This window comes from Mustela nivalis (genome assembly GCF_964662115.1).
Source record: "Mustela nivalis genome assembly, chromosome: 12".
Classification (NCBI taxonomy): domain Eukaryota; kingdom Metazoa; phylum Chordata; class Mammalia; order Carnivora; family Mustelidae; genus Mustela; species Mustela nivalis.
The window spans coordinates 21,279,035-21,295,076 of NC_139031.1; the positions used below are offsets into that span (position 1 = coordinate 21,279,035).

A 16,042-nucleotide genomic window follows, 5' to 3' on the forward strand; every position below is an offset into this window, starting at 1 on the left:
TTTCCACACCCCATAAATCCATTTATTCTAAATTTGGGTTTTTAGCACAGTTAAGAAAGCAATCACTGGGGCACCTGTGTGGCTCATTGGGTTAAGCCTCTGCCTTTGGCTCAGGTCATGATCTCAAGGTCCTGGGATCGAGCCCCACATTGGGCTCTCTGCTCAGCAGGGAGCCTGCTTCCCCCTCTCTCTCTGCCTGCCTCTCTGCCTACTTGTGATCTCTCTCTCTCTCTCTGTGTCAAATAAATAAGTAATCTTAAAAAAAAATCACTATTACTAGGGTTCACCTGATAAACCATGTGTAACATAACTCATTACAGAATAGCATTAAATGTCATTGATTAAATATGTGTTCCTTGTCAAGACTCCTGTTTTCATTATTTGAAAAAAGACCTTGCACTAAAATTTTTTTTTTTTTTTTAGGAGAGTTAATCTTGGTCTGTCCGGTGTGAATATTTTGTGGATTTTTGGCGAGTAGTGGGTCATTTAATTCCAAACATTTGGACTTTTATTTGATTGAATCAGAAGTTGAATCTAAGCATCTCTGAGTCACTTCCTCTTTTGAAATAAGATACATATGTGTGTCTTACACTTTAGATATAACAAAAAATTAGCTATTATGAAACTTCCTTGTAAATATATGTCCTAAATCTTCTATATCAAAAGACATTACTTGTACTTTTTTTATTACCTTTCAGATTTTTCAGTTGCCTATAAAACTGCAACCCTTCAGGTATTTGCTGCCCCAAAACAGTGCAATTTCCCCTCCATTAAGAAATTTGAGTCCTTTTTCATTGTGACCTACAAATGAGAATCATCCCCCTAATTTTTCCCTGCAAAAATCTTTTTTTATTTGCATTATTTGGTGTAAATACTTGGAAAGAAACAAGGAAATTGCTAATTCAGCTTTTTTATCTCTATACTTAACTGTTCTAGAAGTCAGCCCGGGGCCCATATTTAAAGAAAGGAGATAAACTTCTCAGTAATGTATTAGTCTAATTGTATTTTTTTTAAGTATTATTGAAAGAGGTTTAACAGTATTGGCATTTTAAAAAGTCAACTCTCAGATTAAATGTTAACTGATAACATTATACTATTTGGGTCTTAGGTTAAAAGGCTGAAGACATCAAAAAACAGCTGCTTTGGTTTTAATAACTCAATTTGACTATTCCATTATATTGCATTATTTTTAAGAGTTCTCTAAGATCATACAGTATCTGTTTAAAATTTTTAGGTATGTTCAGAATATTTGAAGAGTAAGAAGTGACTGTTTGTAAGTTTTGTTTGACTGTTTTCTTATATATCTGTATATAGAATCTCTAAAGCTGGCTAGCAGTTGCATTTGTTTTCTGGTCTGACATATTACTAGAAACTGTTTCTGCCACGTTATGTAAACCTGAAAACAACTAAAAGCAGTACCTTCTGAGTAACTGCCTGTTGGGCCTGTATATGTAGCCCATTTCTGATGATTTGTAAATTCTGTTTTTCAAAAAGCTGTTTCTGTTTTAAAAAGGTCTTATGTCCAAAAGAAAGGAAGTTTCTTTTAACTGCTTTTGATGTATGTTATATATGTTTGCTATGATATTTTAGAAGAAAATAATCAACTAAACATGTTAAATATAAGAACATATCAAAATATAAGTACTATTTCAGAAGTCATTGAAGGTGTCATGGAAGAACACTTGTTATGCTATTAAACTATTCAGTTGTATATTTTTAAAGGGAATAAGGAGAAAAAATTTAATAACACATAAGACAAAATTGTTTTTTCTTTATAAGACTTAAGGCAGCTTTTACTCTAAAAATTCAAAGCTATGATATTTTATTTTATAACTGACTGTCAAGAAAATACCATATATGGGAAATCTAACATGTGAAAAGACTAGGGATCCACACTAAGAAAGAAAAGCTGCTGTTTGCCACTCGAGTCTGGTGTGGTTCACTACAGTCTCATTAACTTTCCTGTATTGACCTGTCTTCACACCTTTGAGCCGGCTTATATTTAAGTGTAGCCTTTATTGAAAGTACTTTGAGGGCGCCTGGGTGGCTCAGTGGTTAAGCCGCTGCCTTCGGCTCAGGTCATGATCTCAGGGTCCTGGGATCGAGTTCCGCATCGGGCTCTCTGCTCCGCAGGGAGCCTGCTTCCTCCTCTCTCTCTCTGCCTGCCTCTCCATCTACTTGTGATTTCTCTCTGTCAAATAAATAAATAAAATCTTTAAAAAAAAAAAAAAAAAGAAAGTACTTTGATGAATTAATTAGTTGGGATTCACACTGCAGATATGGTAAATTTTCTTTGGTCTTTGTGTTAAAATGAGTATCTACTTTTCTCTAATTAAATGTTATTTATAGGATAATTTTTCGTAAGTTTTTTTTTTCATTGCTTGACTCATCCTTGTGGGATCAGATCCACCAGTCTTTTAGATTATGTTCACTGTATCATTTATCCTTTTTTTTCTCTATGAATATCAGCCTTTTCTTCAGGCCAGTTTGTTTTAGGAGCATACCGAGGTGTTTATCATTGAGTTCCCACTGAGACATAACAGTGCTCTGGTGCTCGGCTTTCACAAACTGCTCTGTGGAACACTTTGCTGTGTCAGTGGTGAAGACGAGCGGCTTATGGTTGGCACTTCTAAACTCAGCTTTGGAATAGAAATCCTTTAAATGTGGACATTCCTCAAAGATCAGTTTTGGTCCTGTTTCACCATCTCTTCTTTTCCTCAGAGATCTCATTCACTTCACAACTTCATTTATCACCTTTCTTCATTGGATTCCCAAGTTCAGCAGCAGCCCGGACGTCTCTCCTGAGCTCCGGCGGTGCTCTCCTCTGACCTGTCAGACATTTCCACTTGGATGTTCCGCAGACGCTCTGTGGCTGGAACGGAATTCACATCTGCTGAAACCAGCTCGCTCTCCTAACCTCCCTTTTTCTATTCATTGTACCGTTGCCCACGCTCAAAACTCTGGTGTCATCTTTGATTCCTTGAGCTCCCCGGGTCCCCAATCCAATCAGGCAGCAAACCTCATCCATTCTTTCTTAACAATGTCTCTTGCAGCTGTCCCCTTCCGTTTCTGCTGCCAGTGTGCTCATTTACACCCTTATCAACTCACACAGGACCACTGCAACAGCCTAATTAATCTCACAGCTTCCTAATTGTTGCCACGCTTCCAGACTTTCCAATTCATCCCGCACATTCTCTTCAAATTCATCTTCCTAAAACACCTGTTTGATCATTTCAGTCCCCTGATCAATTCCTTAGCCCGACATTCAAAGCCCCCCACAATCTGGCCCCGAGCTAGCCTTACCCTTGCAGATCTTGGCACCAGCCAGAGCAGGCTGGCCCAGCCCCGCCCTGGGCGAACCACCGTCCTGCTTGGCCTGATCGCTCCCTGGGGAAGCCCCTCCCCCGCCACAGGCTGCCCCTGCCTGGAGACTTCACTCTGATTAAACCTGCCATTTTTTGGAGCTAGTCCTGACCACTCCAGCCGGCAGTCATTTCTCCCCCAGGGTGATTGGATCTGTGCCCCTTTTCTGGCACTCAGCAGCCATGTGAATGGATTCAGAAGTGACTTTCTGTCTAACAGTGCATCCTCATATCTTTTCTCATCCTAAAAGAGCGGGGTTTTTTACGAGTCTGAGCTGTCCTGCTGTTCAAGAGGACTTGATGATGGCTAAAGCTACGTTTTGTTAAAGGCTTACATTCTCCTCTTCGAAGGACACCTTTCAAGGGAGGCTTTCCTCCCATGCTGAGACCTGGGGAGGAGGAAGCAGCCCCGGGACCGGACAGCCACAAGGGGCCTGCCTGAGGGGGGGTGTGATGGAAATGACCTAGCCCATTCCCTGTCCCTGGGGGGTGACTTCCTGTGTGAGCTGGGGTGAGGCTGCTGCGCTTAGCACGTTCCAAATGTCATGGGGTCCAGCCATCCCTCAGGGTGGGGTGGCTTCAACCTCAGCTGCCCCAGACCATGGGTAGCGGGTGGCCGGTGGCAGGCAAAGGTGTTTGAGGGTGAGCGGCAGAGGGCTGGGATCTCCGGCCAGAAAGCTTTGGAAAAGGGCCGGTCTGTGGAGAACTCGTCTGCCCCCTTGTCATGAGAGGGGTTCACACTTCCAGCCCCCATGCTTCCTGGGTCCTGGTGACATTGCCACATCTCCCTGGGTATGCTGGTGGCTTTCCGCAGAGTTGAAAGGATTGTTGGGTGTTAGTTTGGAGCCGCAGCTCTAACTTGATCCCTGGAAGATCAGCAGGCATTCCATTTGCTTTCCACACTGACCGAGCTGTCCTGACCTGGGGGACAGGTTGTGGCTTCTCAGTCAGGATCAGGAAGAAGACTGTGGTACAGCAGGAAGGGTATGGAGAGCAGACTGGCATGCCCCTGGGGACCTGCCAACCCTGGGGTGGTTCACAGCAGAGCCACAAGCAGTCCATCCCAGGCACGGCTGTGGCTGCTAGCATTTCCATGGAAAGCTGTAGTTAAATCCTTTTGTGCCCCCGAAGCAAAATGAATAGTTCAAAGTCACTCTGGCAGGATGAGCCACTAGCCTGAATGGGCTGAGGCTTGGGAGGACTGAGCTCTGTCCCTGAGAGGGGGCAGGGCAATTCCCATTTCCACAGATTCTGATTCTGATTCAGAGAATCACGGAAAAGCTAAATTGAACATAATGATGACAGTGGTTTTGGGTAAGGAAAAAATACGGCTTTAAAAAGTCTCAAAATCGGGGTGCCTGGGTGGTACAGTTGGTTGGGTGTCCCATTCCTGGTTTCGGCTCAGGTCATGATCTCTAGGTGGTGAGATCGAGACCCACACTTAGTGTGCAGTCCACTTGAGATTCTCCCTCTCCCTCTGCCTCTGCCACTCCCACTTGTGTTCACTCGCATGCATGCGTGCTCTTTAAAATAATTTTTTTTTTTTAAGTCTCAAAACAGCACATTATTATAAAAGTAGGAAGTGGCCCCTTTGGCCTTGCAAAGCAACTATCTCATTTATGGGCCATGAGATCTTCATGGTCTTCACACACCCTCGCCCCACTGCCCTCGCCTAGCTGGAAGTGCCTCCTGCTCCCACTTCCCTTCCCCAAACCCAGATTTGGCCAGTCCCCAGCACAGACAGTGCTGCCCTTGTACCCTAGAAACCTGGGCTTTCTGGTCTACCAAGAAAACACTCTCCTTCCTTTCCTATTTCTAAACTAGAAGGAAAAAATAACAACCCTGAATCAGACTCTGCTTTCATGACCTGCATCCCATAGGAGGAAAGTCAGAAGGTGGTGATCTGCTCTGTTGGGGGCAAAACTTGTTTTCTCAGGAGGAGCGGCCAGGCGTGATTGTTCCTCAAACACACGGTGTGTAGACTGGAATCAGGCAGCTCTGTGATAGTTTTGGCCCGGACTACAGGCATTAGCTTACTGAGCTCCAGCTCTACAGAAAGGCCCCTTGTTTTCCAAATGAGGAGGGGTATCATCCCTGGCCAGCCCGAGGGGCAGAGCCGTTGCCTGGCTAACTCATGAATCTGAGACTTGGCAGAAGGAAGTCTGAACTAAAGCCGTAAGCCCCCAAACCTGGGAGCTGGAAAAGGTGGTACGTGGCTTGCATCTCGAGTTAGTTAACTACTACTAAAAGTAAACTCAGTACAGTGCTCTGCTTCCAGTTAAATGTTCAACATGAGTTTCTTTTTTTTTTTTTTAATTTTTTTTCTTAATTTCTTTTCAGCGTAACAGAATTCATTGTTTTTGCACCACACCCAATGCTCCTTGCAATACTTGCCCTCCATAATACCCACCACCTGGCTCCCAACCTCCCACCCCCCCACCCCTTCAAAACCCTCAGGTTGTTTTCCAGAGTCCATAGTCTCTCATGGTTCACCTCCCCTTCCAATTTCCCTCAACTCCCTTCTCCTCTCCATCTCCCTATGTCCTCTATGTTATTTGTTATGCTCCACCAATAAGTGAAACCATATGATAATTGACTGTGCTTGACTTATTTCACTCAGCATAATCTCTTCCAGTCCCGTCCATGTTGCTACAAAAGTTGGGTATTTGTCCTTTCTGATGGAGGCGTAATACTCCATAGTGTTTATGGACCATTATCTTCCTTATCCATTCGTCCACTGAAGGGCATCTTGGTTCTTTCCACAGTTTGGCGACCGTGGCCATTGCTCTATAAACATTGGGGTACAGATGGCTCTTCTTTTCACTACATCTGTATCTTTGGGGTAAATACCCAGTAGTGCAGTTGCAGGGTCATAGGGAAGCTCTATTTTTAATTTCTTAAGGAGTCTTCACACTGTTCTCCAAAGTGGCTGCACCAACTTGCATTCCCACCAACGGTGTAAGAGGGTTCCCCTTTCTCCATATCCTCTCCAACACACGTTGTTTCCTGTCTTGCTAATTTTGGCCATTCTAACTGGTGTAAGGTGGTATCTCAATATGGTTTTAATTTGAATCTCCCTGATGGCTAGTGAAGATAAACATTTTTTCATGTGTCTTATAGCCATTTGTATGTCTTCATTGGAGAAGTGTCTGTTCATATCTTCTGCCCATTTTTTGATATGATTATCTGTTTTATGTGTGTTGAGTTTGAGAAGTTCTTTATAAAGAACTTCTCAAAGTTCTTTATAAAGTTCTTTATAGATCCGGGATATCAACCTTTTGTCTGTACTGTCATTTGCAAATATCTTCTCCTATTCCGTGGGCTGCCTCTTTGTTTTGTTGACTGTTTCCTTTGCTGTTGGAAAGGATCTTGACGAAGTCCCAAAAGTTCATTTTTGCTTTTCAACATGAGTTCTTTAAAGTCTTTTTTTTCTTCTTTAAGCCATCTTGAAAATTCCTGGAGCTAACTACCTTAATGTTAGCAATTAGACTGTACTTAGGTCAAGTGCCCTGGATGGAACTTCAAGACAAAGTCTACATCCTAGAATTATGGATTCTCTTCAAGTGAAACACAAACCTGAGAGAGCACTTTTCTTTGAAACTACTGTGTTTCTACAGTATACTACTATTTCCTGCTTCAAAACTCATACACCCTCCCCACCCACCCGCCCCTAGTAGTTTCTGTTGGTGAGGGATCTGCTGCTCTCACTGGCTCACCCTCCTGATCCTATCCTGGTAGGTATGGCAGTGCTGGAACAAATACCCGAGGAAAACCAGATCTCAGACAGCTAGAACTCCTGTAGATGGTGGAGCTGCTGTTAGACTGCGGTTCCTTGAGGTCCTTGGGGGCAGGGGCATCTCTGAGATGCTGAGGAATTATTTTTGGATTAACAATTGGATTAAGTAGACAATTTACTTGAAAAGCAATCCTTTCCTTCTTTTGGACTGGACTTTGCAATGTGCTTTCCATGCTGAAGACCGTAGAGAACTATGTGGCTAGTTAAGCAGAAGGTGGCAGAGAAGAAAAGCAGTAAGGAATTGGCAGTTGGCAGTTAGATCTAAACTTGTAGAAGGGAAGGCAGGAGGGCCCTCTCTACATTTCCATGCATTCCTTTTTGTTGGGCTCTATGGAAATTGATTCAATAGTAAAGAGTAGATGTATGTGGCCCCTGGGAGAGGCGGTGGGGAGGGATGTCTAGATGCACATGGACCAGGAGTTTCTTGGATGCAAAATCGGTGGCATCTTACAAACTGACAAGGCTGGAGCTATACAGGGGTAGATGCAAAGTATGAGAGCTCGGGAAACTATGTTCAGTCACAGATGCCATCATCCTGTTTCCTGACACACTGAGGACTTTCCTCCAAGTATGTGTCTCATTGGACTAGAGGATGTGTTTTCTCTGATGAGGAAACCACACTAGTCTCAGCCTATTCCACAGTGAGAGTCCGTGCCTCCTGGCCACACCAGGTTCTGTCACGCTCCTCCACAGCGGGTGGCACTACGAATTGGTACAGCCCTTTGCGAACACAACATGGGGCTGTGTGTGTATCAGGCACTCCTGAGGCATAACTAAGTGTCCCCAAACAAAAAAGTCACTTAGTATCTCTCTCCATGGGGGCTGGATCGTCTTAGGGGCTCGTTCAATCACATGTCTAGTCGTTGAGGTTGGCTATTGACTGGGGCCTAACTGGGAATGTGAGCAGAATGCCCACACAGGGCTTCCACATGTGGCCTGGGCCGCCTCATGACATGGTGGCTGAGGGGCGCTGGGTGGCTTTGGTCCCTTAAGTGGCTGCCTTCGGCTCAGGTCATGATCCCAGGGTCCTGGGATGGAGGCCCATGTCCAGCCCTGTGCTTGGCAGGGAGCCTGTTTCTCCCTCTCCCTGCCTGCCACTCCCCCTGTGTGTTCTCCCTCTCTGTGAGAAATAAAATCTTAAAAAAAAAAAAAAAAAAAAAAATGGCGGCTGCATTCCAAAAGCAAGTATCTTGAGAAGGAGGGGGAGACAGACAGAGACAAAAGCATATTATAACCTTTTAGAACCTAGACTTGAAAGTTCTGCATTTCTCCCACTGCCCCCTATTGATCAAGGCAGCTTCGGAGAACTATTCTCAAAGGAAGCCTAGACCCTGCCTCTCCGTGGAAAGATGTCCTACGTCACAGCCTGTAGGATGCGTCATACATTGATGTGGTCATTTTGGAAAAATAAATGTGCGCCAGTGTGCAGCACCCACCCCTCATGATGTGAGCACTCTGGCTCATTGATCCCAGGAAGATCTGTCCTAGGAAAATACTCACCAGGAAAAAAAAATAAGTTCTGCCTAAAGATGTTCACTGTGTACATTCGTTTATTGGTTTATCCGTCCACCCGGTAAATATTATTTGAGGGAGTTTGCTAGGTGCTAGGAATACAGAGAAGACTCAGCATTCCCTTTTTCTCCTCACAAAGTTTCTAGTCCACAAGAGCTAAAAACAAAACCCATCCAAAGGTTTAATGATAGAATGGTTTAATAAATTACAGTACCTCAACTTTCTGAGATGCATCTTTGAATGAGATACCCACAGACTTATTTTTGACCCCTTTTAAAAAGTCCTACAACTTTAAAAAGACTACGTAAAAAGATGGGGGAAATGTTGGGTAGAAGGGAAAACAAATCAAAGTTGTATGTCTACTGTGATTACAATTATGTAAAAATATGCACACAGATCGCCAACTAGAACAGAATATCCAAATGTGAACTCACTTGTTGAAGTGGGAATGTGGATGATTGTTTTTCCATTTTCAGTTCCCTCCCAAGGTTATGGTGGTTTTACAATCGAAAAACTCGGTGGGGGTGGGGGGAGGGGAAGGGGTACAAATAGAATTTTAGAATTCTACAGGTCAAAGGAAGAGAAGTCTCCGCTGAGTGAGAAACTGAGGTGGGAGAGGCGGCAACTGAATTTCAGGAGGGGGAGGAAAGCAGCAGGAATCGAGTCCTGAAGACAGGAGAGGAGGAGCTGTCTTAGGAAAAGTGCTGAGAGTTCAAACCCAGATGTGTTCAGAGGAGCGTGGGAAGATAGGGCTCAGAGGAAAGGTGCACCTATGCTATGGGGCTAAGGACTGCAGACTTAATAGTAGAGACTCTGAAATTTTTTGAGCAGAGAATAAAGTCACAGGTGTGTTTACGGAAAGGGCCTCTGACCACGAAGCCGAGGATGACAGGCTGGAGCCTGTGGGAGGCCGGACTCCAGATGTGGCTAAGACACGCGGAGCTTTGGTAATGATCAGAGAGCATTTGTGGAAGAAAACTGGTCACAACGGGTAACCGGGCGCGCACACACACACAGCTCCAAGACTTCAATGGAGGTGATTAGGCAGACAGTGGCACTAGTAACAGAAATAGGAGGAAGAACCGGTTTGCAGCGGAAGAGAAATTCTAGACAGTGTTGAGTGTGAGCTGCTGTTTGGGGCCTCCAAATGGAGATGACAACAGATCACTAGAAACAGGAGCGTGAATATGACGGGAGAGATCCCCATTTTTGGGAAAACATTTTGAACCTACCCTTCTTCCTAGAATGCTCTTCCCCCAGCTTTCTGGAATGGCTGCTTTCCATCTTTCGTTAAGATCTCTGCTCAAATACCAACTCCTGGGCCCTTTCCTGCCCCCCGAAAGTGGCAGCCCTGTTGCTCACCATCCCCCTTACCCTGCTCAGCTCTCCATCCCACTTACATGAGGTTCTACTTCCCCCACCGGCATCCCTTTTAGAGATGGGACACTGGTGTCCTCTTCTATCTGAAGAACGGAACGTGAGGGGCGACTGTGTGCCAATTCACTCTTCTGTCAATTTCTATTGTGAAATGATAACAACAAATAGTATATATTTTTTTCTGACTCCAGATCTTCATCTAAAGATTTAAAACTCCTCTGCTGTGTTACAGATCAAAGATACAACTTAGGGGGGCACTTGGGTGGCTCAGTCGGTTAAGCATCTGCCTCCGGCTCGGGACCTACATGGGTCCTTGCTCAGCAGGGAGCCTGCTTCTCCCTCTCCCTCTGCCTCTCCCCATGCTGTGCGCTCTCTCTCTTACTATCAAATAAATAAAATCTTTAAAATATATATTATAACACTTAGCAGGGCGCCTGGGTGGCTCAGTTGGTTAAGCCTCTGCCTTTGGCTCAGGTCATGATCTCAGGGTCCTGGGATCAAGCCCCACATCGGGCTCTGCTCAGCAGGGAGCCTGCTTCCTCCTCTCTCTGCCTGCCTCTCTGCCTACTTGTGATCTCTGTCAAATAAATAAAATCTTTAAAAATGTAGGCATTTATTAAAATAAATAAATAATAAAATAAATATATATAGAAGAAAGGACACACCAACGATTTCTTAAGGAAAGCTCCTAGAAGGTGGCCGACTCTTCCAGGCATATCCACCCATTGGCCATCTACTTCATTTCATGGAAACATCAAGCTACACAGGAATCTGGAAGAAGTAGTGTGTGTTCGCCAGGATCCTGGTCATGGCCAGCTAATAACCCCAGCACTACAGAAGAAGGAGGGGTTGGACACTGAACAACAGCAGCCTGTCCCCGAAGGAGATGTCCACACCAAGCCCCAGAGCCGTGCCTGTGTCTGACTCCAAGGACAGCAACTGGATATAGGACTCATCGTCCCCTTGAACAATTTAACTCTCACCAAGTGCTTCCTAACTGTCTCACCCTCTCCCTGGTCTCCAGGCACGGAAATAAGGCCATGGTCCACATTTCTGAATGCCAGATACCAAGATCTGTAGAGCTAAACATGGTAGGGAAAGCTGCAAATGCTTCTCCTTGACTGACATTCTGAGTATTTTTGGCATGCACCAGCTACATAACTTGTGGGACCCAGGGCACATGAAAATGTGGTGGAGGTCCCTTGTTAAAATTACCAAGAATTTCAAGACAACCACAACAGAGCATTAAGCCAATCACAGGGCCCTTCTGACTGCAAGGTCCTGTGCCACCCTCCAGGTGGCAGGCCTGGAAGCCAGTACTGTATTCAGCTGCCCAGGAGAAGGAGCGCCTTACATTGTGAAACACCACGTGCGCCCCTGTTTGCTTTGGGGCTGTTTCAACCTTTAGGTGAGATATTTTTTTCCTCAGGGTAGCTTAGAAAACTTGGAAATGGTCTTGCGGATCAAGCAGCTGGACTAATTTTACAGAAGACCCGGAAGCCCAAAGAGGGCCTGCTCCTGCCGGGGGTCCAGCCTGGCGCTGGTGTCAGAGCCCACTCTAGAGGCCCAGCTCTCGGACTTCTAGGTGGCAGGGCAGAGTCGTTTGTCCCCAGCAGGCTGGCTCTGCAATGCCCAGCCACTGACACTCCCGGGACCTCCCAACGCCTACTTGAGCTACAGAGACAAATCCAGGGGCCACTCTGTTCTTGGTCCCTTTTAGGGGATGTGCCACAGGACACAGCTGAACGGTGGCTCAAAGAGCTTGGCCACTGCGCTCTGATACTTCCTCTCCGAAGATGCCTCCAGACTGGGCGTCTGTGCCCTTCCCTGTGCAGGTGGCCAGAGAGGCAACGCCGGACAGACAGCTGGACACACAGCCTCGCCGCCAGGTGCGGCGCGGGAGCGGGTCGGGGACAACCGCGCGGTCCCAGGCGGAAGCCGGAGCAGGGGGCGGCAGGCTGGGGAGAGTGGTGTGGGAGCTGCGTGGAGCAGGGGCAGCCGCAAGGGCAGATGACTGTGTCCCGGGGAGCGGGCGGGCGAGGTGTCAGATGGGCACGCTTTTCTCCAGGGGGAGGCGGGCTGTGCGAGACGCGAGGCGGAGGAGAGGGGAGTGATTAGCAAGCAGGCGTGAGTCACGCAGCCGGCCCCCCGGCAGCGGCGTGCTCCGCGGGCTCCCCTGGGTGCGGACCCGGTGCCAGGCGGCGCAGCTGGCGCGGGGAAAGGTGCCAGGTTTCCTGCGGGGGCCTCGCGAGGTGGGGGCTGGAGCCGGGGATCTCAGGGCCACCTGCTCCTGGCATGAATCCAGGGTCCGCCGGTCTCTGCGCCTGTGAGCCCCGCCGGGGGATCGCCCGGACTCCGCGGCCTGCCTCCCCCCGGCCCGCGGCCCCTGCGCCCCTAACCCCCGCACCCCGCACGCTCCGGGCCGCCCCTCCCGCTGCGGGGGGACGAAGCCGGGCAGCCCGCCGGGCCGTCGCACACGGGACAGGCTCCACCGCGGGAGAGAAGGGCGCCCGGTCTGCGCGCCCCCAGAGGCCCTCCCGGCCCAGACTGCTGCTGTCCCGGCCTCGCCAGGACGTCTAGACCAGGGGACCGCTGGCTCTCGACTGCCCTGGGGCGTCGTAGGCAAAACGCATGCAAGTGCTTTTCGCCCCCACAGTAGGCCGCAGGGCTGCCAGTAGCTCACCCAGCCGCCGGGCCCCTCATCCTGCGAGCACTTGGGTCCCCACGGCCGCCGGAGCAGGCGCGCTCCGTGGCCCGAGCTTCTAGAAGATTCTTTTCAGAGTCAACTGCGTCTCCCTCCCCGACGTGGGCGCTGAGGAGGCTGGTCCGGGGTGCGAGGGAGCCAGTCCGTAGAAGAGGCCCAGGGCAGTCCTACTCAGAGCAGTGGGAGGCTGAGGAGCGGCTGTTCCTAACTTCGCCCTCTGCCCCCATTGCTGCTGACCCCAACGCTGCTGACCCGGCGAGGGAGGACGCTAGACAGGGCCTCCGCTCCCTACGTCCCCATGGCTCCTCAAGCCCCAGCCTCCCTGGCTCTTCGAGCTTCTCTCTGCCTCCAGGTGGTCCCTCGTGGGGTCACATGCTGGATGTTAGCCTTCCCACAGCTGTACCCAGGGCTCCAAGGGTTCCTCACACCCTTGTGGACACTCATGTTTGCCCCTTTCCCGAGAAGCTTCTCTTCCCTAGTTGGGGGGTGAGAAAGAGGGGACACACTGGCACGTGTCCTGAAAGCCCAAAGCCACTCCTCTGCCTGGCCAGACCTAGGAGAGGGAAGGGCCAGGAGGATGTTGCCCTGGCCCCTGGCCCTGGACCCGACCCTGGCCCTGACCAGCACACAAGGCCTCGGAAGAAAGGATGCAGTTTCTTGAGTGTCATTTCCCTGCCTTAGACATCAGTCAGCAAATTTTTGAACACTTAATACGCTCAGCTCAGTGCCTCACTGCTTTCACTGATCACTTCCCTGTATCCATTTTCTCTGTCTGCAAAAATGAGGTCAATAAATCTCAGCAGGGAGAAAAGAGGTTCTTTCACGGCAGAGCTGGTAAAGGAACAATAGCCAGAGGCCTTCACCTTTCTGCGCAGCCATGGCCAGCGTGAGTGAGGCAATGACGCAGTTAGTCTCTGGTGACAAAAACGTGCAGTGGGATGGTCGTTCAAACCCTCGCCTGCCGGCTGCCTCACTTGCGTGGGTGGCCAGCTTGCCCTGCCTTGAGTCATTGAGGACAGGCCCCTGCCCAGGACTCGGGCTCAGGAGAGGAATGTGGGGTGTGGTGTGTGTCGGTGTGTGTGCATAGCTTGTGGTGTGTGGTATAGTGTGGTGCATGTGGTGGGGGGTGCGGTATGGCTTGTGTGAGTGTGGAAGAGTGAGTGTGCTGTGTTTGCCATGAGTGTGTGGGTGTGACGTGTGTGGTGTGTGGTCACTGTGAGTGGAGGCTTTGGGAGCGGAAGGTGCTGCCCATAGGAGTCCTAAAACAGTGGAGAATCTCTTCCTTAATGTTCCCTTCCTGAAGCTGGTCCAGGGGAAGGCGATGGTTTGAGTTCTTAAAGGACTGATTTCCAAAGTGGGTTCCCCCGGGCTCTAACAACAGAACCATCTGCGGACCTTTTGGGAAAAATGCAGATTTGTTCCCACCCCAAGTTACTGAAGCAGAACCTCTACGGTTGTTGGCGCTTCATACTTTGCACTTTTAAACAAGGCTGTCTTAAAATTCTTCTGCACCCTCAAGTCTGAGAGCCGCTGTTCCAGCCGGGTGAGCGCCCCTGAAAACTCCGAGAGTAGGGAGCACCAGGAACACAGGCCGCCTTCCCACATGCTGAGGCAATCGCAAACATCTCCCCAGGTCACAGTCCTCCCTTATGTGACTTTGTTTCTGAACTTTTCATGTCCTCTCTGATTTGCCTCCTCTGCCCCCAGCTTGTGAAGCTTCTGTGGTTTATGTACCATGAATAGGCACTGCCGCTGGGCCGGGTTTGTCCTCAGGCCATTTTGTGGGGGAGATTTGTGTTTCCTGACCTTTTTAGGATATCCTTGAGAACAGACACATTTCCTGTTTCTTTTGTGTCCTTTTGGTGCCCCAGGGTCTAATGGGGGGGCTCGGGACATAGCTGGTGCTAAACTGCTTGCTGAATAAAATGGTGACAGCTTCCTGAGAGTCTGGAGGGGCTCTTGGAGGCCGGTGGGGGTTACTGGAGAGTTCCGCAAGGCCCCGCCTCCTCAGCATCCTCACCCGGCCTGGCCTGCCCACCCTCTCTCACCTCCTTCACTATGTGAATGTGAGATAGGGCAGCAGGCGGCCATCTTGCCTCTGCAGGTTTGAGATCTAGGTCAAATGGGCTCAGGCCCTTCGATCCCAGCAGAACGGGGTGCGCCCTGCTGCTGTTGGGCTGCTCAAAGCTCTTCTGAAGAGAGCAGGACTTGATACTGCACCTCCTCGTTGGCAGCAGGACTTAGGGAAGGGCCCAGCACATCTTCGGTGCCCCCTCCGTACTCCTATGCCAAGCAGCCTCAGGTGGGACTTGGTGGCTTTAAGGGTCAAACGTCTTGGCAGGCTTCTTGGTCTCATCCCTCTCCCCCTCCTCCAAGCTGAGTCAAATTTTAACTGAAGCCTGTGACACACAAAGTCCTACAGAAACCATTACGAGAGCCTTCTGGAAAATAGGGACTGACAACAGGGAAGAGGATCAAAGAAATCACGGCGCAGCAAGGCCTCTGGACAGCCAGTCCCAGGGCACCCAGCAGACGGCTTCTCCCTCTCTGTCCTACCCAAGAACTCACCCAACCCTGATCTCATTAAAAGGAAACCAAAAGAGCTATATTATTTGGCTTCCATCTGGCCTCTTGAGATTTAAGGACTTTAATCAGTAAAATGTTAAAGAATAAAATAACTCTACAATAACAAGAAAGCCGCCAGCTGGCCCTTCCAGTGACCTTGCCAGAGTGCCTGGGAAACGGATCACGCCATCTGGGCTTGACTTCCCTCCTGGGGAAGAGTGAGCAATTACACCATTTTAGGATCCAAGTTTACAAAAAATTTACTTCCCCGAATAAGAAAATTTGTTCCCCCCAAACAGCTTGCATCTAATATATCATCTGCTTCCTGCATCCCACTGCCTCCACCCTAAACCAGCCCTCCTCTCTTCCCTATTCCAGGCCCAGAATTCCAACATGGCATCTTTGGGAATGGCTGACAGTTCAAGGCACCACAGAAGGGTCCCAGTGGAGAAACGTGGGAAAGCCTAAGAGCAGGAAATAAATTACACGCTTGAAAAGACAAGAGAAATGGTTGAATACCTCCTCCAGGGCCAAGTCTAAGACTTACCGTCCTCTTCCTGGAGCCATCTTGCTCTCGTGGGGAGAATCTAAACTTAAATCTTCGAAGGAAAGACAGAGAGCAGGCAAGGTGCCCAGCAGGTGACGGCTGAGGAGAGGGGAGGGAAGAGCATTGGTGTCACAGGCTGGATTTCCCTTTTTCAAGGAGCCACTGAGAGGGAGCTTCAG

The 16,042-nt window shown here is 48.7% G+C and overlaps 1 protein-coding gene and 1 long non-coding RNA gene across 3 annotated transcripts in view; both read left to right on the forward strand.

Moving 5' to 3' along the window:
* The window catches only part of TMEM209 (transmembrane protein 209), a 32,422-nt gene extending 30,068 nt beyond the window's left edge, over positions 1-2,354 (forward strand). For both annotated transcript variants that reach the window (XM_082692172.1, XM_082692171.1), the window contains exons 15-16: positions 424-2,024; positions 2,240-2,354. In XM_082692172.1, the coding sequence (XP_082548298.1) occupies positions 424-478 (55 nt within the window). In that variant the 3' untranslated portion in view covers positions 479-2,024; positions 2,240-2,354. The remainder of the gene's footprint in view (positions 1-423; positions 2,025-2,239) is intronic.
* Positions 2,355-11,470: 9,116 nt separating this feature from the next.
* On the forward strand, positions 11,471-15,815 carry LOC309844957. The gene is made up of 2 exons (XR_014300976.1): positions 11,471-11,936; positions 15,695-15,815. It is a non-coding gene; the product is annotated as an uncharacterized lncRNA (long non-coding RNA).
* The last annotated feature ends 227 nt before the right edge of the window (positions 15,816-16,042 follow it).